General features: G+C 48.3%; 6 protein-coding genes across 6 annotated transcripts; 2 read left to right on the forward strand and 4 right to left on the reverse strand.

Annotated features, from left to right (window-relative positions):
- Positions 1-386: 386 nt before the first annotated feature.
- FOXG_13707 (sodium/potassium-transporting ATPase subunit alpha) lies at positions 387-2,124 on the reverse strand. Its single transcript, XM_018393701.1, has 2 exons — positions 921-2,124; positions 387-856 (listed from the first exon to the last, which is right to left on the reverse strand). Exons 1-2 carry the CDS (start codon positions 2,046-2,048, stop codon positions 428-430), a joined length of 1,557 nt encoding a protein of 518 aa, XP_018253014.1. The 5' UTR covers positions 2,049-2,124; the 3' UTR covers positions 387-427.
- Positions 2,125-4,143: 2,019 nt separating this feature from the next.
- FOXG_13708 (uncharacterized protein) lies at positions 4,144-6,355 on the reverse strand. Its single transcript, XM_018393702.1, has one exon. The coding sequence runs from the start codon at positions 6,208-6,210 to the stop codon at positions 4,468-4,470; it is 1,743 nt and encodes a 580-aa protein (XP_018253015.1). The 5' UTR covers positions 6,211-6,355; the 3' UTR covers positions 4,144-4,467.
- Positions 6,356-8,413: 2,058 nt separating this feature from the next.
- On the reverse strand, positions 8,414-10,519 carry FOXG_13709 (uncharacterized protein). The gene is made up of 4 exons (XM_018393703.1): positions 10,017-10,519; positions 9,682-9,968; positions 9,503-9,624; positions 8,414-9,453 (listed from the first exon to the last, which is right to left on the reverse strand). The coding sequence occupies exons 1-4, from the start codon at positions 10,453-10,455 to the stop codon at positions 8,754-8,756; spliced, it is 1,548 nt and encodes a 515-aa protein (XP_018253016.1). The 5' UTR covers positions 10,456-10,519; the 3' UTR covers positions 8,414-8,753.
- Positions 10,520-11,902: 1,383 nt separating this feature from the next.
- Positions 11,903-12,652, reverse strand: FOXG_13710 (uncharacterized protein; the record flags this gene model as incomplete). Its single annotated transcript, XM_018393704.1, has 2 exons — positions 11,903-11,950; positions 12,221-12,652. 2 exons carry the CDS (start codon positions 12,650-12,652, stop codon positions 11,903-11,905), a joined length of 480 nt encoding a protein of 159 aa, XP_018253017.1.
- Positions 12,653-15,024: 2,372 nt separating this feature from the next.
- On the forward strand, positions 15,025-16,522 carry FOXG_13711 (uncharacterized protein; the record flags this gene model as incomplete). The annotated part of the gene is made up of 3 exons (XM_018393705.1): positions 15,025-15,204; positions 15,315-15,438; positions 15,486-16,522. The coding sequence occupies 3 exons, from the start codon at positions 15,025-15,027 to the stop codon at positions 16,520-16,522; spliced, it is 1,341 nt and encodes a 446-aa protein (XP_018253018.1).
- An 86-nt stretch (positions 16,523-16,608) lies between these two features.
- On the forward strand, positions 16,609-18,444 carry FOXG_13712 (uncharacterized protein; the record flags this gene model as incomplete). The annotated part of the gene is made up of 2 exons (XM_018393706.1): positions 16,609-16,617; positions 16,675-18,444. The coding sequence occupies 2 exons, from the start codon at positions 16,609-16,611 to the stop codon at positions 18,442-18,444; spliced, it is 1,779 nt and encodes a 592-aa protein (XP_018253019.1).
- Between the last annotated feature and the right edge of the window lie 910 nt (positions 18,445-19,354).

The raw sequence follows: 19,354 nt of genomic DNA on the forward strand, positions 1-19,354 counted from the left end.
CGGATCACCCCCCATACCGTTACGGGTCACATGCGATGCGATCCTCGCTCGTGGATCGATTGGTTCTGTCTTAGCCCTCGCTGGGTGTATCTTTTTCTCTCATACTTCTCTTGTTCCCAGGGACGTCGAGGGGGGGTAAAGGAACCTTCCCCACCCCCAAGGCGGGTTGACCCCTCGTACGTGGCGCCATCATTCCTCGTGGGTCCTCCTGGCACCTTACGCGGGCGTTCTGGACTGATTGTCAGGTCGGATTTGCACTCAGAAGGCCCAGTATTTGGTGCAACCAGCGAGGAGAATTATCGGGGGCACCCTTGATTATGACCCCGCTGGCACCTCGTTCCATCGTCAGATTGGAAGACTGTGAGCATCCATTTGTTCTTGGAGTTGAATGGTACTTCGAAGATACGAGGGGACTGTCTTGCGGAAGCTATCGCCCTGAAGGGCCATAGGCAGCGAAACGGAAGACAGCGCTGTCAGTGGCGTTACCTTGGATGGTACGCTCATGGAGGAGAAGGTGGTTGGTGGTAGGGTCGAAGGAAGCATCGTTGCAGAGAAGGGCGGCACGTTGAAGAGCAGTGGCAGGCTCACTGACGTCCTTACCATGAAGCAAGTGCTGGAACTCATCCGAAGAGTCAAACTTCTTGTCCACAAAAGCAACTGAGCTAACAAACATCTGATTTTGTGTAAGGGTACCAGTCTTGTCAGAGCAGATGACGTTCACACAACCGAGTGTCTCAACAGTTGATAGACCCTTAGGCAAGACATTGACTGCCTTCATGCGACGAGCGACCATCATGAGTGTAAGGATCAAAGTCGCCAGCGTGCATTTGTCTCGCAGTGCAACCGTTCCCGCCTGCTGGATGCATGGGATGCTAATAAACGGCACATGAGAGCCGTCTCATCCTTGAAACGACACCCACCTTCTCCTCTGGCACGACCGCCTGTGATGCACCAATATGACACATGCAGACGATGATCATGACGAAGCGAGTGATCTCGCGCTGGATGAGGGCAGCTGAGTCCTTGACGCCAGAGGTTGAAGTGGCGATACGACCCATGACTGTGCGGCCACCAGTGAGGATAACAACACCAACACCGTTACCGTTCATAACGGTAGTACCCATGAAAGCAATGTTGCGACTCTCGAGGAAGTTGGCATCAGTTGCATCAACAGCACCCTCAATCTCATCAGACTCTCCAGTGAGGACCGATCGATCAAAACGAATGTCACCAGAGTGGCTAACGATTCGAAGATCAGCTGGAACCTTGTCGCCAACCTTGAGATGAACAACATCACCAGCGACAAGACCAACAGTAGGAAGACTCTTGAGCTCGCCATCACGCTTGACCATTGCAAAGGAAGGAAGCAAGTCGAGAATGGCATTCATGGTCTTGGCTGTAGACCAATCCTGGAAGGCGGAGAAGCCAGCTTGGAGGAAGATGACGATGAGGATGAGGACGGCAAGGGATAGATTTTGGTTCGAGGGAGGATTGCTGAGGGGCTGCCAGCACAGAAAGAAGATGATTGCACCGATCCAGAGAACCGAACAGAAACCACCAAAGATGTACTTGAGCGTTCGTTTGATGTAATTCGTCTTGGGATGAGGCAGCGTATTCTTTCCATCGCGCTCAAGACGCGTCGCAGCAGAACTCTCAGACAGACCAGCGCCAGCATCAACATTGAGCTGCTGACACAACTGCTCCGTCTGAAGTTCATGGTACTGCAGTTTCGAGAAGTAGTCCTCGTCTGTCTTTTGTCCAGCCGCTGCTTTGGTGTCTTCGGTGGGCTCGACCTGTTTCGCTTCGGTGACCTGGATGGACAAGGTGCGGTATTCGATCTGAACGCCTGAGTAGGGGGAGGTAGGATGGATACGGCTTCGCGAGCTGGAGTGCGAACGGCGACGGGATAGGGAGCGCGAGAGCGTGCGGCCGAGGCGGTGTGCATCGTCTCCTTCACGGCCGCGCTCAGGACCGTCTTGGAAGGTGATGCGTTGGATCTGAGCCTCAGGATCAGACTCCTTAGTCCCACGGATGTCAGGATCAGACATATTGACGGGTAATCTTCACGAGGAAGCTTAAAAGGGGCGGGGAGAAAGAAGCAGAGAGGGAGAGAATCAGTGTGAGAAGATGGGAGAAAATTAGGTATGAGGCACAGCTACGAAAGTGGTATTAATACAGAATCAACAACGAGGTCTAGACAATTCCAAAATCCCGTGATCATCATCTCGCGAGGCCTCTTCCCAAATAAGAGGTATCCATCAAAACAAGCGCTCGTAAAATACCGCAGTTTCCTGCTGAAACGTGGTGAATTGTAGTTGTAAGTGAAGCTATACAAGAGGTGTACATCCTCCGCCAGCGATAATATCGTGTGGTTGACGGTAGGTGTTGGTATGGGACTACAAGCCAGGGCCAGGGGGGGTCAGAGCTGACGGGCGCAAGAAGGGGAGAGGGGGCTAGGGGAAATGAGTGCCGTAGGTAGCTAGGTCAGTTCTGCTGGTGATATCACAGCGTGGGGACTCAGCCCCGACTCCACAGTTTTTCTGTTACTGTTGGTGTGTGCAAAGTATTTGGCTCATATTGTTCTGCATGAGCTGGGACTTTGATGAGGGGAGGAGTAAAAAAAAGGGATCTGGCTGACGTGGGTGGCCCTGACTAACCACGTTGGAAGAAGCCGTTTGTCAAGGGAACTTTTGGAACGAGCACCACTGAACGAGCACCGACCCAGTTTCCAAGCTCCTGGAATTTTACTCTGCCACGTTTATCGAAATTTGGGAGAGAACGAGCGAGAAACTATCCTTGGAGGCATGGACCCTGAATCTCACGTTGCATCTGGTCCAAAAGGCGTGGAAAATAAGGTCCTCGAAATAAGCATTTTGACGTGGGCGTAGCCGTCTTGGCATGGTCATAGCGCCCTTGGGATCGGGGCCAGTTGGGCAGTGCATGAAATGGATCTAGGCTCAAGACGGTATATCATCGTCATGAAACCAACACCCTTTCTCGCATGTGAATCGGGTACATGCAAATGGCGCATAGTGAATCTGTCATTTCGGAAAGAAGCGAATCAGATCATTAGTCCTTTGTGCTCTGTGCTCACCGACTCGACGTCGCGGAGGCGGACTCGTTTCTCTCGGAGGCGGGCATCTGACCCCGTTTGCAGTAGCCGCTACTAGCCTTTGCCCTTTGACAACAAACAAGATTTCTCGCTTTCTTCCCTCTCATCTCCTTTGTTCTCTCACTTCTGCATTCGGCATCCCGCCCGCCAAAGGCTAGAACACAACAGACTCTTCTCCTATCTGCAATCCGGCATTTCCCATTGCTAATCGCGGCTTGGGAACCTGTTTTTTTGTTTTTTTTTCTCGTATACGCATCCTCCAATTGCTGACGTCGCCTGGCAACTAACTTTTCTCACCATCAAAGCCGTTCACCCGGCGCGCCGTTTTAACCGTGCTCACAATGAAAAAAGCCAATCTAAATATTGGGACCGATGCACCAATTAGAGACTTGATTGCTCCATTAAACCAGCAGTTGTCGCATTGAATCGCCGCTCGTAAAAATTGAGAGTCACAAGGCGCCATGACGCGTCACACAGGGCTGAAGATGCTTTGCATCGATGACGGCAAGACCTCAAGATCCAGATTGCTCATGAGCTTTTAGAGTGAAAGAGAGTTTTGTTGCGCTTTCTATTTTGTTTCTACGCCCGAGAGCTTCAATGCAAGCTCTTCTGGGGGTGGCGATGGTTTTTCGGGAGAGCCAATGGTGTTTGGCGTAAATTTTCCGAACCAGGCATCAGGGTCCAGGCACCAATCGCACTAAGAAAAACTGCTAGAGGCGGATGCCCACGCTTGGAATTTCCTCTGTTTCTCAGCTCTGGTGTGTGGTGTGAATAATACGACAAGCCCTATCGCTGCGGTAGGGCGCGACACAACCCATTTTACGAAATCGCCAATTGACATGGATTATTTGTGCGCTGAGCTTATCGAGATTTATGATGTCATTTTATCACGAGCAGGTGGTAGGTGCATTGCTTGGCATTACATCCCTGTGTGCTGAGGAATTTCAGCAAGTTTGGAAGGTGTAGGGTAGTCAAGACTTTTATCTGGACAGCTGACGCGAGTGGCTATGCGGCACTTCACTTCGGCCTTCCGCGGGTAACGGCAAATATGTTGATCAGTGCTTGTTACATCGTGAGAGGAGCAGGAATATTCATTATTTGTCAGTTTTCAGTGCATACGTCGGTGAAAACCATAATTTCCAACGCTTGAAACGGTCATGCACTTTTACCAAACAGGGTTATGACAAAACCTAACTGAAGGTGACGGGGGTAAGAAGACTGGCCTATAGAATCGTAGCAATGCGAAATATTCGTAAGATATACTCTTGCTGAGCCATGACACCAGAGCCCAGTGGTAAGCTGGACTTCTTTCTCAAAACTGCTTGACTAGCTAGGTCAGAACTTCCAAATCCCAATTAATGGTACAGATCCGCATGATCGCGCTTGATCGCATCAGCACCCTTCTCAGCCACCATATAAACCGAGTTCTGGATACGACAGTCCGGAATAACAGGAATGACAGAAGCGTCAATAACACGAAGATTCTTGATCCCATGCACCTGAAGGCTGGGGTTCACCACGCCCTCCTCGATACTCTTGGCGAGACGAGCCGTTCCGCAAGGGTGGAATGAAGTCTGTGACCGATCCAGAACCGTCCTCTTCATAGCCTCGTCATCGTGAAGTGGCATGTCCCAAGGGTACTCGTCCTCAACGATATCCTTAAATCCTTCTCCGTTCTTGAGTACATCATAAGAGAACCGGATCCCTTCGCGCATGGCAATGATGTCGAGGTCGTTGTTAAAGTAATTCAGGTTGATATTGGCTTGTTGTAAGGGATCAGCACTGTTGAGAGTGACTTCGCCGCCCTCTGAGACAGGACGAACGAGATCAACCATGACGGTCATGTAGCTACCCTTGTTAGGGTGCGGGAAGTGCCATTGGAAAGCACTGCCGAAGAGAGGAATAAAGTCAAGCTCGAAATGGGGCTGGCCATAAGGGCAGAAAGGGTCAAGGCCATCATTAGCAGCTTTTGCGGCGCGGTATTCGGGAGACTTTTCGAGATATGAATCAATTCTAGGGAATCCAATCATCTCGAGAAAAGGTGATCCCATTGGTCCGGCATGACCATTGGCGTAGGCTGACATGACCTTGTCCTGAAGAGCGCCCTTGCGCAGGACATGATTATCCATGGAGTAACTATCCTTGATCTTGAGGACGAAGGGAACACCTGGATGATCCAGAAGATGCTGACCGACATGCGGCGACTCGACGAGCAAAGGGATGTTATGCTTGGCTAACTCGGTCTTTGGTCCAATGCCGCTGAGCATAAGGAGCTTCGGTGTCTCAAACACGCCCTGAGATACGATGACCTCGCGGGTAGCGTAAAGGTCGAGCTCCTCCCCAGATGCTGTGATCACAGTCACGCCTTTAGCAATGCGGTCTGCTTGGTCGATAATCAGACGCTTAGAGTGAACCTCGGGGAAAATGGTGATGTTAGGTTTGTCCGCAACCGCAAGGAAACTGCCCGATCGTCTGCCTTTGTAGATCGTGTTGACGCTATGAACCAAACCGCGCATCGTTCCGTCAAAGATATTCTCAGAGACAGGCTCGCCGGTAGATTTCCAAGCCTTGGTGAGGAGTTCTCGGAATGGTTTCATCTCTGGCATAAGCTCTGCGTGGGCAATAGGAATCGGGCCTCCTGCACCAATCTTCTTAAGCTCAGGGGCATATAACCCAGCATCGTCATGATAAGTCACACTCTTTCTCAGATAAGGAACAAGAGGCTCCCACGTCCATTCTTTTCCACCGTATTCCTCCCACATATCAAACGTGCCCTTAGATCCAGGTACCCAAGAGAAATAATTCAGCGACGAACTGCCGCCAAGGGCCTTGCCGCGGGTATTAGGCTTCTCGATGCGTTCATAGTCGTCGCGTTTGATCATGGTTGTTTTATAGGCCCAGTCATATTTGCTGCCTCGGATGTCCATGGCGAGTCCCGGGGTACGGATCTCTTCGTTGTCTTTGGAGGTTCCGATTCCTGCCTCGACGACGAGGATTCGGGCATTAGGGTTCTCGGCGAGGCGGGCGGCGACGATGTTACCGGCTGTACCGCCTCCGATGACGATGAAGTCGAAATAGGCACCATTCTTAACAGCCATGGTTGAGTAGTGGGGATTAATGAGAATGCCAGAAGATATGTTGAATTTGAAGTAATGTCTGATTGTGCTGATATGCCGAAAAACACAAGGCTAGACGTCAGTCCTTATATGCTTGCGGATAATGATATTGCTCCCCGCGCTCTTCCATTTTGCCTGCCATGAAGAAACAGCCATTGATGCTGAAGAAAATGTATGCGATTGGCAGAATACTCTTGCCATAACTCAGCGTCTCGCATACCAAATGGAGCTCACAAACTTTATGTGCCCTCGTAGCCAATGGGTAGCTCTCTCGAATGCGCCAAACGATAACTGTCAGCCCTAAGTGTAGTCCCTGCCTTCATCCCTTGCCCCAACATGGGAAATGATCGTAGATAAGATATTCTCGGATCTTTCGGATCAGTTCAGCTGGAAGACGTGCAAGGAACATTGTTGTCAATTGCCAAGTTCAGAAACACTATTCTACCAGTCACGATATTGGTATATCTGCTGAAAACGCGTTGCAGAGTTCAAGAGTTTCATCGTCTGCGGATCTTATGCACATAACATATCAGAAGGAGCAATAATTGGTATCTCATGGGTGAACACGTAATGATAATTGGCTCTCGTTGGTTTGTCAGAGCTGAGTCAAGCCACAACTTGACAAACCATACATAATGACGACCAGAAAGGCAAGTTTATAGATGGCAGCACAACCGAGTTCTGAATATTACTAAGTTAACTCAAAGCTTCCCATAGCCTTGATGAGTGGGTAGAGAAGCGTAAACTGGTGAGCGTGAAGTTTTTGGCAGCATAATGTAAGTGCTTATTGAATGTGTCTGCTATTTCCTAGGCCGTGATAGCAGCCGAGCTTTAAATATTTAATTCTGAGTACTGGAGATGATGATAGGCGCACCAAGCGCATACAAATTGGGCGGTAGTTCTGTCAAAATTATGCTTACGAGGCTCTACCGCAAATCTTTCGACCATGGCTAGAACCTGATACGATAAAGCTTTCAGCATTCGCAGCTGAACATCATATTCCGCAGTATTCTCGGCAATTGAAGTCCTGTTGATGAAGCCGGCCTAATGCCCTGGATGGCCGTTGATATCACCTTGTGGCTTGAGCTAATGCGAGCCCGTAGATCAGTCATCCAACGGGACTGGAAATGATCACCAGCCATCACCGGATTCCGAATGCCGGTCCCGCTAACTACTGCGTTAGGTAAGACTACTTGTTCAATAAAACGAGTACTACGTAGTAAACCACAGAACAATCCCAGAGTCAATAGCGATTTCTGTATGAACCTTTTCATACACAGGCGATGCATGGACTTGCTACGTAACGAGGCTATGATGGACCGAACGAGATCTGTCAATAGGTAAACAGCATTTCTTGATTGGAGTCTCTGGAACAGAACCCTGTTGGCCTGCGCGTTGATGATGAGGCCGCCTATTCCCAATTACTTACACTGGCTCATGATCAAAGGATCAGGGGCGGTTCTCGTGTTATGGTAGCTTAACTATGTATATAGTGACAACGCGGAGACATAAACATCGGATTTATTAATAGTCAAGGCTTATGAGGGATATCTTAACGAGTTATCAAGCCAGCAGATTGAGAAACCCCGTTTAACTCAAACTGACTAAAAACCGGACTTCTGAGCCTTTCGAATATTTTTAAGCCTCATCCATAACCAAAATAACGCTGGCAATGCGGAAAGTATTCGGAGAAATGTGCGCCTATTCAGTGGCCGTGGGATTTGAGCTTCACCTCCAACGCTTTACGCATCTGGCAAGTAGGAAATACATTCTTCAGCATTCTCGAAGTTTGTTTAGTTAATTCTCAGAGTTAATGCAGATTTAGCCTTTAAGGAGTTTGTAAGTCCACGGGAAGCTGGAAGACAGGGTCGAGTTGCACCAACTTCTCAACACTTTCTCAGCCTTTGATAATTTCGACACCTTCCCCATGGTGTCAACGCACATATTCCAGGGTTTTCTTTGATGAAAGAAAAGCCACGAAAATGTCATCCTTTTGATCACATGCTCCTCTGAGCCGTGGCAGAGGTTTGAGAGCAGATCATTGGTTGAGTAGTGCTACCAAATCCGGTCAAGCGAGCCGTTCAGGGGTTCAAGGATGCGAAATGTCTCATCTAGGGGTGTTCTAACAGGGTTTCTATGCATTAGTCTTTAGACCTCGCAGTAAGCGTTACTGAACTAAAAGGGTTTGGCCTTGCAGGATGGAAGGGTTGTATTCGCGATTTTTTGAGCCATCTTCATCTGCACCTAATGCTGTCAACTGTAGATCTCTTGCCCAGGCTCCACCATGCTTTGGCATTGTTTGCCTCCTTATGTTACGAAATGTACTGGTGTAGGTCATATTTATGCGTCGCTATTCATATAATGAAGGAGCTGAGGTTCTCTGAAGCCGATCAACAGCATTTCTCATTTCATGCCAACTGAGCAATGGGGATTCCTATCGAGTCCAGCTAAGCCCAAGAGAATACATGAAGCCCAAGTATAGGAGCCAGAACCACCACAGTTCAGATGTAACTACCCAGGCGCCGTCACTGCCCAGATATAGTCGACAATAAGATATCAGGGGTATATTTCTCCTCGAAGAGGTTTTGTTCACCGCCACTTGCTCGGCATAAAATCTCCAAAAGACATCGCTCCACAGTATACCGAGCGCCACCAGTCAAAGATGCAATGATCGTCGTCATATTTCGAACGTAATCCGGATCCAGCCCTGTTCCTTCTGATGTAGTGAAGTGGAAAAAGAGAATGCTGTGCAGGTTCTCGAGAGAACCATGCCAGGACGGCATGTTTGTCTCAAGGAAGAAATTGAGCAGATCCAAGTTTTGAAAGGTCCAGGCCTCTTCATGACAATTTCCAGTGTCGTGGGGTGATTCAAATGGTGATTTTTGTAAGAAGACGCAGATGAACAGCAAACAGGCAAGTCGGGTGAGTTCTAGGTCGCTGCAGAGTTCTGGACGGCCAGTATCGAGTTCGTGATCTTGGCGCTGAGCCTTTAATAGCAAGATGGCTTCGTGAAACGCCGAGTAATGCACCGCGGTGGTCCTCAAAAGGTTTGTTCGGAATGTGCCCATGTCTTGGATGAACGAAAGTAGCCATAGGCTCCGAAGCTTTCGTAGGTCGCTTCCCTTTCTTAGGATGGGATGTAACGGGAGCTCCGAAGTATGAGTGAGCAGTTCTTGGATTTGATTGGAACAATCGAACCAAGTTGGCCTTGCCATCAATGAGACCCTGGGGATATTAGCATCTCAACAAAAGAAAGGAGAAATGAGGGGCCCACAGGAAGGTCGTTAGCTCAAGCCTCCAGTTACTGCTGAGTGCTGCTATACCGCCGCGAGCCTCGAGGAGATTCATCAGACCTTTGTGATGGATGATCCATTCAGCCTCGGTTCCCCAATACCTCTAAATCTCCTGCCATTAGTATTTCAGATCCAAGGGAGGACAGACATTTAGGCATACCTCAAAGGTCAAAAGACGTAGGATAGCAGCCAAAACGTTGTCTGATACTGCGCGCTCCGGGTCTTGCATCCAAAGCTGAACGATCCTCACCGCCTCGCTCTTGAACTCCAGAGCTACTTCTGATTGACTGAAACCTTGCATCCGAGAGAGATGTGCAGCTGAAAGCGCCATGAGTGCATTGAACGATGCTGGATTGGACAGGTCAAGGGGCAGCCATACATCACGCATAGGACTGAAGGCCCCATTAGGGGACGGCCCAAACGTCATAGCGGCGTGAGCGCTAAACCCTGGTGAGAATAAGTACTTGTCTGTTTTGTTGAGACAATAAGACTTACAATGATGAAGAAGCTTGTGATGTATGACTGATAGCTTCATGGGTAATTGATCGAAAGGATCAAGCCTGCTCGACCCAAACGCCAGATTCACCCCTGAAAGTATCTGATACGGAATGCCTTCCAGATCTGATTGACGTTCGTTGTTAGGTATCAATGCTGTGTCAAACGAGGCATTGGTGTTCAGTACTGAGGTGGAGGACTCGGAGTTCTCATCAGACATTGTCGATTGCGTCTTCGGAGTCGGTAATAGCGTATGCTGAGTGCGCTTCTGTCTTTTTTGTTTCTCTTCGTTTATCGTTTGTCGTCTATTCTTCCAATGCTCTCGCATAGCATGGCTTCGAAGTTCTCTCTTATTGCTTTCATTTTGAACAAATGCGAACTCTTTTTGTGGAAGGTTGTCGTCACTGGTATTCTGCGATGAGTTAGAATTGGTCGCCATGATCTTGAACGCCTTATAGCTAAATCATACAATTAACCACAAAAATACGCTTCATCGTCGTGAACAGAGCCGCAACTTATAACCAATAAAGTTATGACGCAACAGGGCTTCTTTCTACAGTGGCTTTACGGTGTCAAGTCATCACCATATACCGCTATGATCATCGAACTACCTATGCCGAAGCCGCTTGGCAAGAGGGGAAAGCTATAGACCGAGATTCCTCTCAGCAATACTCAAAGCGTCGTTGTTCACCTAGTGAAAAGTCTGCTTCCTTAGACATATCACTGCTTTACAGATCAATCATCGTCGGGCTTTTTTCGGATTCAGTCAGCTATGCCTCAAGAGCAATAGCTTGAAAATCAGGACCGGGCCGGTTTTCAACAGTTTGCATGCTACTCTAGCAATCGATAAGGTTAAGGATCTTTATCTTATCGATTAGTCCAGCCGGTTGCTTCCTTATCAGCAAATCGTGGAAACAATTCATGTTTACAGGACCCTGCTGACAGGATGCTGTCATCTTTAGGCGAGGCAAAAGCCTCCGCCTAGCTTAGCCCCACAGTCTTCTTCTCTTGCCTTTCGCCGTCCTTCTTCTTGAAGCTCTCGTCAGTGCCCAAAAAGGAAATCTTTTTCCCAGTCAGAAGGTTTTCTTCAATCTTCACAGAGGGGATCTTTCATGACTACACTCCGGAAGGGGTTGCAGCCGGTTTGCCTTCTGCGACCCTTCCGCGACCCTACTCTGGGCTTTCTCAAACAGAGGACTACCCAACCCACCACCTGCAGCTCTGGCAATGGATGTAGGCGAGAGTTGGCTGCTGATCCCACTGAGTCTCGGTCAGTCGGTCAGTCAGGCCAGTTACCTAGCTGGTTGATTAGCGTTTTGACCCCTGTCTCTTGCCGCAATTTTGCAAACAGCTTCACTTTAAGTCAAGGTCCTGTGGGGTTTTAATGAGGCAATGGCTGAGCTGATCGACTCAAGATGTCCAACAGCCGAACATCGAATTCGGTAGTAAACCATCTTGAAGGCGAAGCTGAAACGTGCGCTTCTCAGTACGTTCCCAAGTTGCCTTTCTGTTGCGACTTTGCCTAAGAATACGAGAAAATACTTTCAGAGACATGAGTTGCTTAAACTATACTTATGCTTATTGCAAAGGGGCATCTTGTATACACCCTCGATGCTAGTCAAAATGATAGTCTCGTTCAAAAGAATGGACTATAGGGAGGTAGGGAGGAAGAAGGTCAATTTGCTATGGCAGTCCCATCAGAGTTCGCCTGATTTGAGCTCAGATCAATAAAGGGACTACAGGGGGAGAGAAATCACACTGACTTGCCCTACATCGCAGAGCCGACGAAAACACGAACTGTTTCATATTGTAACATTTACAGATGCTTAGTGTACCAAGCTTTAATCCCGTTATTCTAGATTTGTCTATTTGTTATTTGCACAACTCTAAGATCCAGGCCGCTTTGAACCACGCTTCGCGGTATTGTCTTTCGCCTGTGACCGCAGATCTTTAACTATTCCCTCATTATGCTTTATCAGTTCATCAAGAACCTTTTGAAAAGACAACAACCCCGTATTATTTGCCCGTCTTTTTCTCGACGTTGTCGATGCTGTATCGCTCTGCGGGGTGACCGGTCTCCAGCTTGCAGAATGCAATGCTGATATGTCTACTTCGGAAAGTAATGGCTCAACAATGTCTGGACACTTCACGATTTAGATTAGAAAGGGTTTGGAACTGCCAAGGAGTTTTCATTTTTGACATACCGACTGGAGACTTAGAGAGTCTTGACATATTGCTGGCTGAGATTCGAAAAGATGTTGAGGCAGATCTTGCGGATAGCTCAAGCAGTCCTGCACCGGAATACCAGTAGCTTGGGCTTGAGTAGAATTCAGGGTGTCCCAAAAAGTACAGAACCACTGGTACAGAAGCGCAGGCTCGGTCTTTGCTCTTGATAGATCCTCTGGATCTGTGAGATATGGTTCCTCACATGGTGACGAATATGAGCTCCCAAAACCCGAGTCTAACAGAGAGGGTGTGGCATTACGCGGCTCGGTAGTGCATCGCTGAGCCGCGGCGTGCATAACTTGGTGCCGCAGATTATAATCGGAGTTAAGAAGTGCTTGTCCACAGCTATACATCCCAGCTGAGAGAAAGTAATCGTAAATCTGGCTATGTAATAAGGCATGATAGTTCATATTGGAAGGCAGCTGGTCAGGAAATGCTTGTTGGACTGGACACATGATGCGGCAGTTTAACAATCGAGTGTGTTTGATGATAACGGCAGAGGGGGCAGTGGGGGAATGGAGTAAATAGCCTGTGCCCCCTATTTACCTATATTCCAAGAAATCGGTATTCTGAGTGAAATTGGCCTTTTCTGTGGCGCGAGCTAAACTTGGCGTTTCGCCAGAGAACACTCCAATTGCGCCCACATAGCCCGGCTCCCATAACAGATCAATCCGCTTAATAAATATAATTAGGATCTTGCGGAGTGTTTCCAGCCGTTGAAACGGGCGTTGCGATGAATCCTTTCACAAAGCTACCGCCAACAGGGTATGGATTGACAAAATTGCCACTATGGAGCTTAACATTCGAGTAACTTGGGCATATATGGTGGTTGTGAGCCAATTCTCTAAGTAACGTTGCCTAAAACCGTGGTGGCTATCCTGACCTTCAAGGCTTGGTCAACAACCTTAGTGAGAGAAAAGGGGCAAAAGGATCAACAAAAACATGGCCACAGCGATGGATTCCTGCCTACAAACTACTCGAAATATCCCTCACAGTGATAAAGACGTCATCAAAGGAGTGATGTCGATCGAAAATGGAAGAAGTCTTAACCGCAACGGATAAGTTATGTTTCATGAAGCAATTACTCGAATACTTACTGGTTTCCTCGCCGCCGGGCCTCATGAGCACCCCGACACATGACGTATGTGGCGATCAGATTAGGCGCTGCGACAATTTCCTACACGATGGTTGCTTTCAGGTACTATTTTGAGCCGCCTAAGTCGTACGATTAGACGGTCTGATCGCCCTTCGCGTGCGCGCTACTGAAGGGTAGAGCTGCCGGATTAGCATCACCATTGGGCGATCCGCGGCAGTGAGAGCCGGGGTTGCTCGCTAGAACATTTCTGAAATGGTGTCTATCTTTTATAATTGCGCTTCGCAACCTACGGCTCAATGGAGATGGTTTGACTTTTGATATATGCTGCCATAAACTCAAAGATAGGTAGGGATCAGTACACCCAGTTTCGATAATGATCTGGGTCTTGGAAACTGTCGATGATGTGGTGTTTGGTTCCAGTGGTTGAGCTAGAAGAACTCAATTCATGGTTCAACAAGCTCTATGCCGTATAAAGTTTACGCTTGACAGCAGCCCCTGATTTGTTTCGTTTCGATGTTTCGTTTTATTGGAGCGCCTGAAGATTGGTGGCTAAGAGCTCACAGTCATCACACACATGTTAATTCTGATTCGCCATCCAAATGACAGATAGCCACAGTATACTGGTAAATTGTCGACAGGTTGGCAGCCTTGATTGTACCTACGGGAAGTGGGAGGTGTCAACAATCTAACAAAGACTAGCTAGGATCACTCACCAGTTAGGTATCTTGTCAGAAGCCACTCCGCATGGCGCTATGACTGAACCTTAAAGTTTACCTTAGCTGCCTGTGACAGATAGACTGTGTTACTATCATCAAGAAGATCTGGAGCTTCCTTTCCGGGTGCCCAGAGAATCGGGGATTTGGAAGACCAGTCTGGACTTGGTCCCTTTGTAAAACGGTCTATTTGTCACCGAAAAATAACGGCTTTGTCGGTCCGAGGAGTTACTTTGCCATGAATGGCCAATCGTCTACCTACGAAGCTGCAAGAATGTTAGTCTGTTACTTTCTATCGTCGAGGACTACCTATCCGAATCGCCTCCTTACGGGATTCGTTAAGTTGGGAAGCGCTTCGTACACCAGCAACAATAAAACCAGAACTAGTTCCTCTAAATAAACAAGATCTGATAAATAATTAAACGCGGAATAAGAAGACTATAGAACATACACTTATCTTATTTTATATCTTGATGTCAATAATCCAGTGCGATAGGTGATAATAAGAACCAGTTTTCCAAATGTCTAATCAATATCTAAATTCGATGTTATGACAAGCCTATCTTTCTTATCATTAATCACATATAAAAAGAAGCCATACTCTGCAGCATCGCAGAGTGCAGGTTATAAACTGTCCTTCTATTCAGTAGGAATTGGTGAATTAGCATAGAACATGGCAGTGGGAGGGCAAGTTCGCCATGCATATTTTCTCACCTGCCGGGTAGGCTCCAAAGGTCTGTTGTGGCGGTGTGTGGCTTGACCATCCACTTCCCCGGCTGTCGGGTTCCGATAAGCCACGGAAAAACGGAACCTCAACGGCCGGACCAATCTTGAACATTCAATCATCAACAACGACATCCGCAACTCTCAGTCACAACGTCCGCAACGTCCTGTCTTGCTCTATGGAAACGTGATGCCTGTCTTTGTATGAGTGCATTCTCAATTCCGATCATCCATCGTCGCGCGCACCTCCATGTCAGGTCAAGAGACCTCTCCACAGTCTCCCCCCGCCAATACACCTAAGCATCGACGACCCTGGACATCAGCCGAGGATGCGACTCTGAGGACTCTTGTTGGGCACTTTGGTGCTAGTAGGGGGTCTGAGGGTAGATGGAAAGACATAGCATCTGGCCTGGAGGGCCGGACGGCAAAGGTGAGTCGCCACCTCCGCACGCGCCTCAACGCGATCATTGGCCTGCATGATGCGCGCTCACTGCCAGAGGAGATGACTTTGGAGAAGATGGGGACTAACTGCCTGTTTAGGATTGTCGAAAAAGATGGCTTCACTCACTGGATCCGTCGTTGCGCAAGGGTCGATGGACATCTCAAGAGGATGAAATCTTACTCTCGGCTTATGCTCGACTTGGACCGCTTTGGAATGAAATAGGTAAACCCATTACTTCTGCAATTACTACATAGTCTAACGCATGCTAGCGCTTCTCATCCCTGGACGGAAGGACGACCAATGTTCTAAGAGATATAATGATATCTTGAACCCATCCGCCAAAAACCGTTTAAGCGACTGGACTGCCGCGGAAGATAACCTTCTACGCCAAGGTGTAGCAGCGTTGGGTCATCGATGGGTCGCCATCTCATCAAGGATACCTGGAAGACCTCCCCTCACCTGTCGTAATCGATGGCGTACGCTCTCACGACTGTCGCATAACCGACAGAGCAGATCTCAAGGCACTACCCCATCATCCTCATCTCAGATGTCCCCATTCGATAATGGGATATCACCGGCGGCTCATAATCCAAATCTCAGCATTGAGAACCATGGAACCACGAGTGACTTGATGCACTTTCCAATGGATACCGATATCGGGCACGATCAAATGGGATCCAGCTTTCTCGACTCAGCCTTTTTCGACACCTTCACAGGCCCTTCCCCATCGCCATTGAGAGAATCCGATCCAAGTGACGAAACAGAAACGCCGAATGACGTATCTGCCCCAGGTGCTGCCCCAGCAAATACCGCACTTGTTCCCGATCTTTCCTCGAACATCGCGACCCAGACACAAAGCGACCCCAAACCATGGCCTCAGCCTCCGAAACCGCCCCAAGCGCAGCAACATCAAAATACTACGAACGAATCCTTCATGCCATCGCCCTCTACTTGGTCATCACTGGGTACAATGCTGCCACCTGGGACTTCTCCCACGGATCAGAATATGTGGCTAGGAATGACTGGCAACCCACCAACCCCGAAGAACTGGACGGCCCCAGGACCAACAGACGAATCGAACCCATTGCCCCAGTCATTTACTGAACAATTTCAAGTACCAGCAGTACCAACGTCTACTCAACAGACAATTCACCATCACCATCATCACCATGTCCATCATCATTTTCACCACTATCACCACTACCCAGGCAATGGAGATCAATGGCGACAACTAGAGCAGCAATCAGAAGCCGAGGCGATGCAAGCACATTTGCAAAACGAGAATGGACCTCAAAACCCAGGGTGATGCGCTTAGCCTAACAGATCTCACCTTGTCCAGTCACGTTAGCACGTTGGCTTGGATAAGCCGCCCAATCATCTGGTTAAGTTAAAATGACCGGGGTACGATATTATGCAGCAAACCCCACCACAAATGGAAACTGATTTCCATTCTGCCAGCCACTTTCTGTCATGACTTTGTGTTGCTCTGTGTTGTCAAGCAACATGCAGGTCAACACTAACAACGAAGAAGTGCTCGGTAATGTCACCCATAAGATACCGCTGTTCTGTGCCCCTAAATATCAACCTCTTGACCTCGCGAAAAGCCAGATACGGATACTGCACATTTTGCCAGGTCAGTATGGTGACCCTGTTCGCTGCACCCTGCATACTATGTCCCTATATGACAACCCATGTTACGAGGCGTTGTCCTACTCTTGGGGTGATCCATATATCTGCCACGTCATTGAAGTCGATGGCCAAGAGGCTACGGTCACCAGAAACTTGTATAATGCACTCCGGCGGTTACGATTCGTCGACAAAACGCGGTATGTTTGGGCGGATGCGCTTTGTATCAACCAAGCCGATACGGCTGAAAGGACTCATCAGGTTGGACTGATGAGAAACATTTATTCATCCACGACAGAAGGCATATTGTGGCTCGGGGAATTTTCTGGCGACGGCGACACCGGCGCAAATTCCATTTCACAGGAGACTGCGGCAACAGCATTTGAATTAGTCAGATCATTGGCTGCCGACCACCACTGGAATTCTCAAGAGCATGCACAGTCCATGGCAAGAGAAGAATCAGATGCCCTCGCTGCTTTGCTGGATCTTTCGTGGTGGCAACGAGCATGGACCGTGCAAGAAGCGGTACTTCCCAAGAAGGCAACTCTGTACTGCGGAACGATGCAGCTACCACTATCAGAAGTCAAGCGTGCGCATCTCATGGCAGTGAGCCATGACCGGAATGGATGCTGTGTCACGAATCCTCAGTGCCATGATGTACTCTACAAGTTCTGGGACTGTATCGAAGGGTTTCGCGTCCTACAGGAAGAATCTGATAAAGATATTTTGGTCAGGATGGCGTTGGAAATGTTCAGGTTCCGCCATGCATCTGATCGGAGAGATTGCGTGTACGCCTACCTTGGTCTAGGGAGTAAGGCCTTGGCTGACTACACTATTCCTTACGAGACGGCGTTCAAGTATGTTGTGCGCTCGCTTATTCAGGAGTCAAATAATCTTGGGCCTTTGGTTCGGATTGCGGAGCATGCTGAAACACGATCAGCGACTTTGCCTTCCTGGTGTCCCGACTATGGATCGTCTTTTCTGGAGACCTATGAGAACCTGGACCAAGAGTTTGGGTGGCTTTACATGTACAATTGGTACCAAGCTGGGGGCAGGAACGGACCAACTAGCAGGTTTTCACTTATCGATTCGAGACTCGAACAGCAAGGCATTGTCATTGATAAGGTCACCAAAGCCGAGGGGCCGATTTACAACACGGATACAAAGGACGACATTTTCTCTGCCTGGTACCAAGATCGAGATCCTCGCGTCTGCTGCCTTGGATCATACGAGGAAGTCGGCTGGTGCGAACTAATGCGTGACATGTTCATCGTTTTCTCCAACAAACCTCGAGATTACAGCAGACCTCGCACAAGAGCTGGTTTCGAGGCAATGGTTAACTCTCTTTGGGATCCCAGATCTCAACTTTCTGTGTTCCAATATCAGACCTTTCATACAGAAACGGATTTGGTTGGTCATGCTAGAGTAGATGTGCGAGTAGGAGATGTTTTGTGTGTTTTGCTTGGGGGGAACATGCCGTTTATTCTAAGGCCACTTGATGATGGGGTCTTTGGTTATGTCGGACAGGTGTTTGTTCACGGGATCATGGATGGGGAAGCCCTTCAACAGGGACGTGAGTTGGAGTGGATCACCCTTGTATAATGGAGATTTGAGCCCGAAGCAACAGTATTGATGTCGGTGATTTCCACTGATTAGCGGTAGATCTCATCTACTTCAACAGGACAATATGCACGTGAACAAAATAAAACAACATCAATCTTGAAATACGTCTAATCGTGAAGTAAAAGCAAGGCTTCAAGTTTGGCTGTCGTGGTGAGGGTATGCTTTTGCCACTTTACCCTTCGTCATACATCCGGAAGTTCCCTCTTACCGGGAGCGAAAAGAAGACCCTGGAACAAGATTAGCCAAGAAAAGTTAATCTTGCATCAAGCAGGGCTAACTTGTGAGACATTGTGCCGTGTTTCGGTCTTTGCTTTGGCTCCCCCGTCTTCGCCTCCATCTCTCTCTGCCGAGCGGTAAGTGATGCAAGTATGCGGCGTTTTGAAACAATCACCTGCCTCACCGCTTCGCCAAGTATGTATCCAGTTAAAAAGTCAAAAGCTTGCAAGTTTGGATGGATGGTAATTGTATTGTATCGAGCTTCAGTCTAAGAGAATCAACCAAGCTTGGGTTAGTGTTGCACGGCAGAAAGAGAGAACAAAGTACTGTAAAGTTTAAATTCAAGGCTGTACCAGTTTTAGAGAAATACGATGAGATCTCATCTGCGACATCTGCATGAAATATGACCGGGTACGAGCTGCAGTCGGCTCGGAATGGGTATATCCTTTTCCAACTGGATAAGCGAGATCTGAATCAAGTTCTGTTTGCTTTCGGTCTTGTTTGATATCATTCTGCAAGATAAGTTCCATGTCACATTCCTATTAATTACTCATCAGGGTATATCCCCGCATCGGATGCTGTAGGTTCCAGATGAGATTACGACCTCGATCAAGGGTCCCTTTGTCTTAGCTGTGCGTCGATCAAGGTTGATGATACTCTGTTTTCGTAGAGT

This window comes from Fusarium oxysporum, chromosome 10 (assembly GCF_000149955.1).
Source record: "Fusarium oxysporum f. sp. lycopersici 4287 chromosome 10, whole genome shotgun sequence".
In the NCBI taxonomy this organism is placed as follows: Eukaryota; Fungi; Ascomycota; class Sordariomycetes; order Hypocreales; family Nectriaceae; genus Fusarium; species Fusarium oxysporum.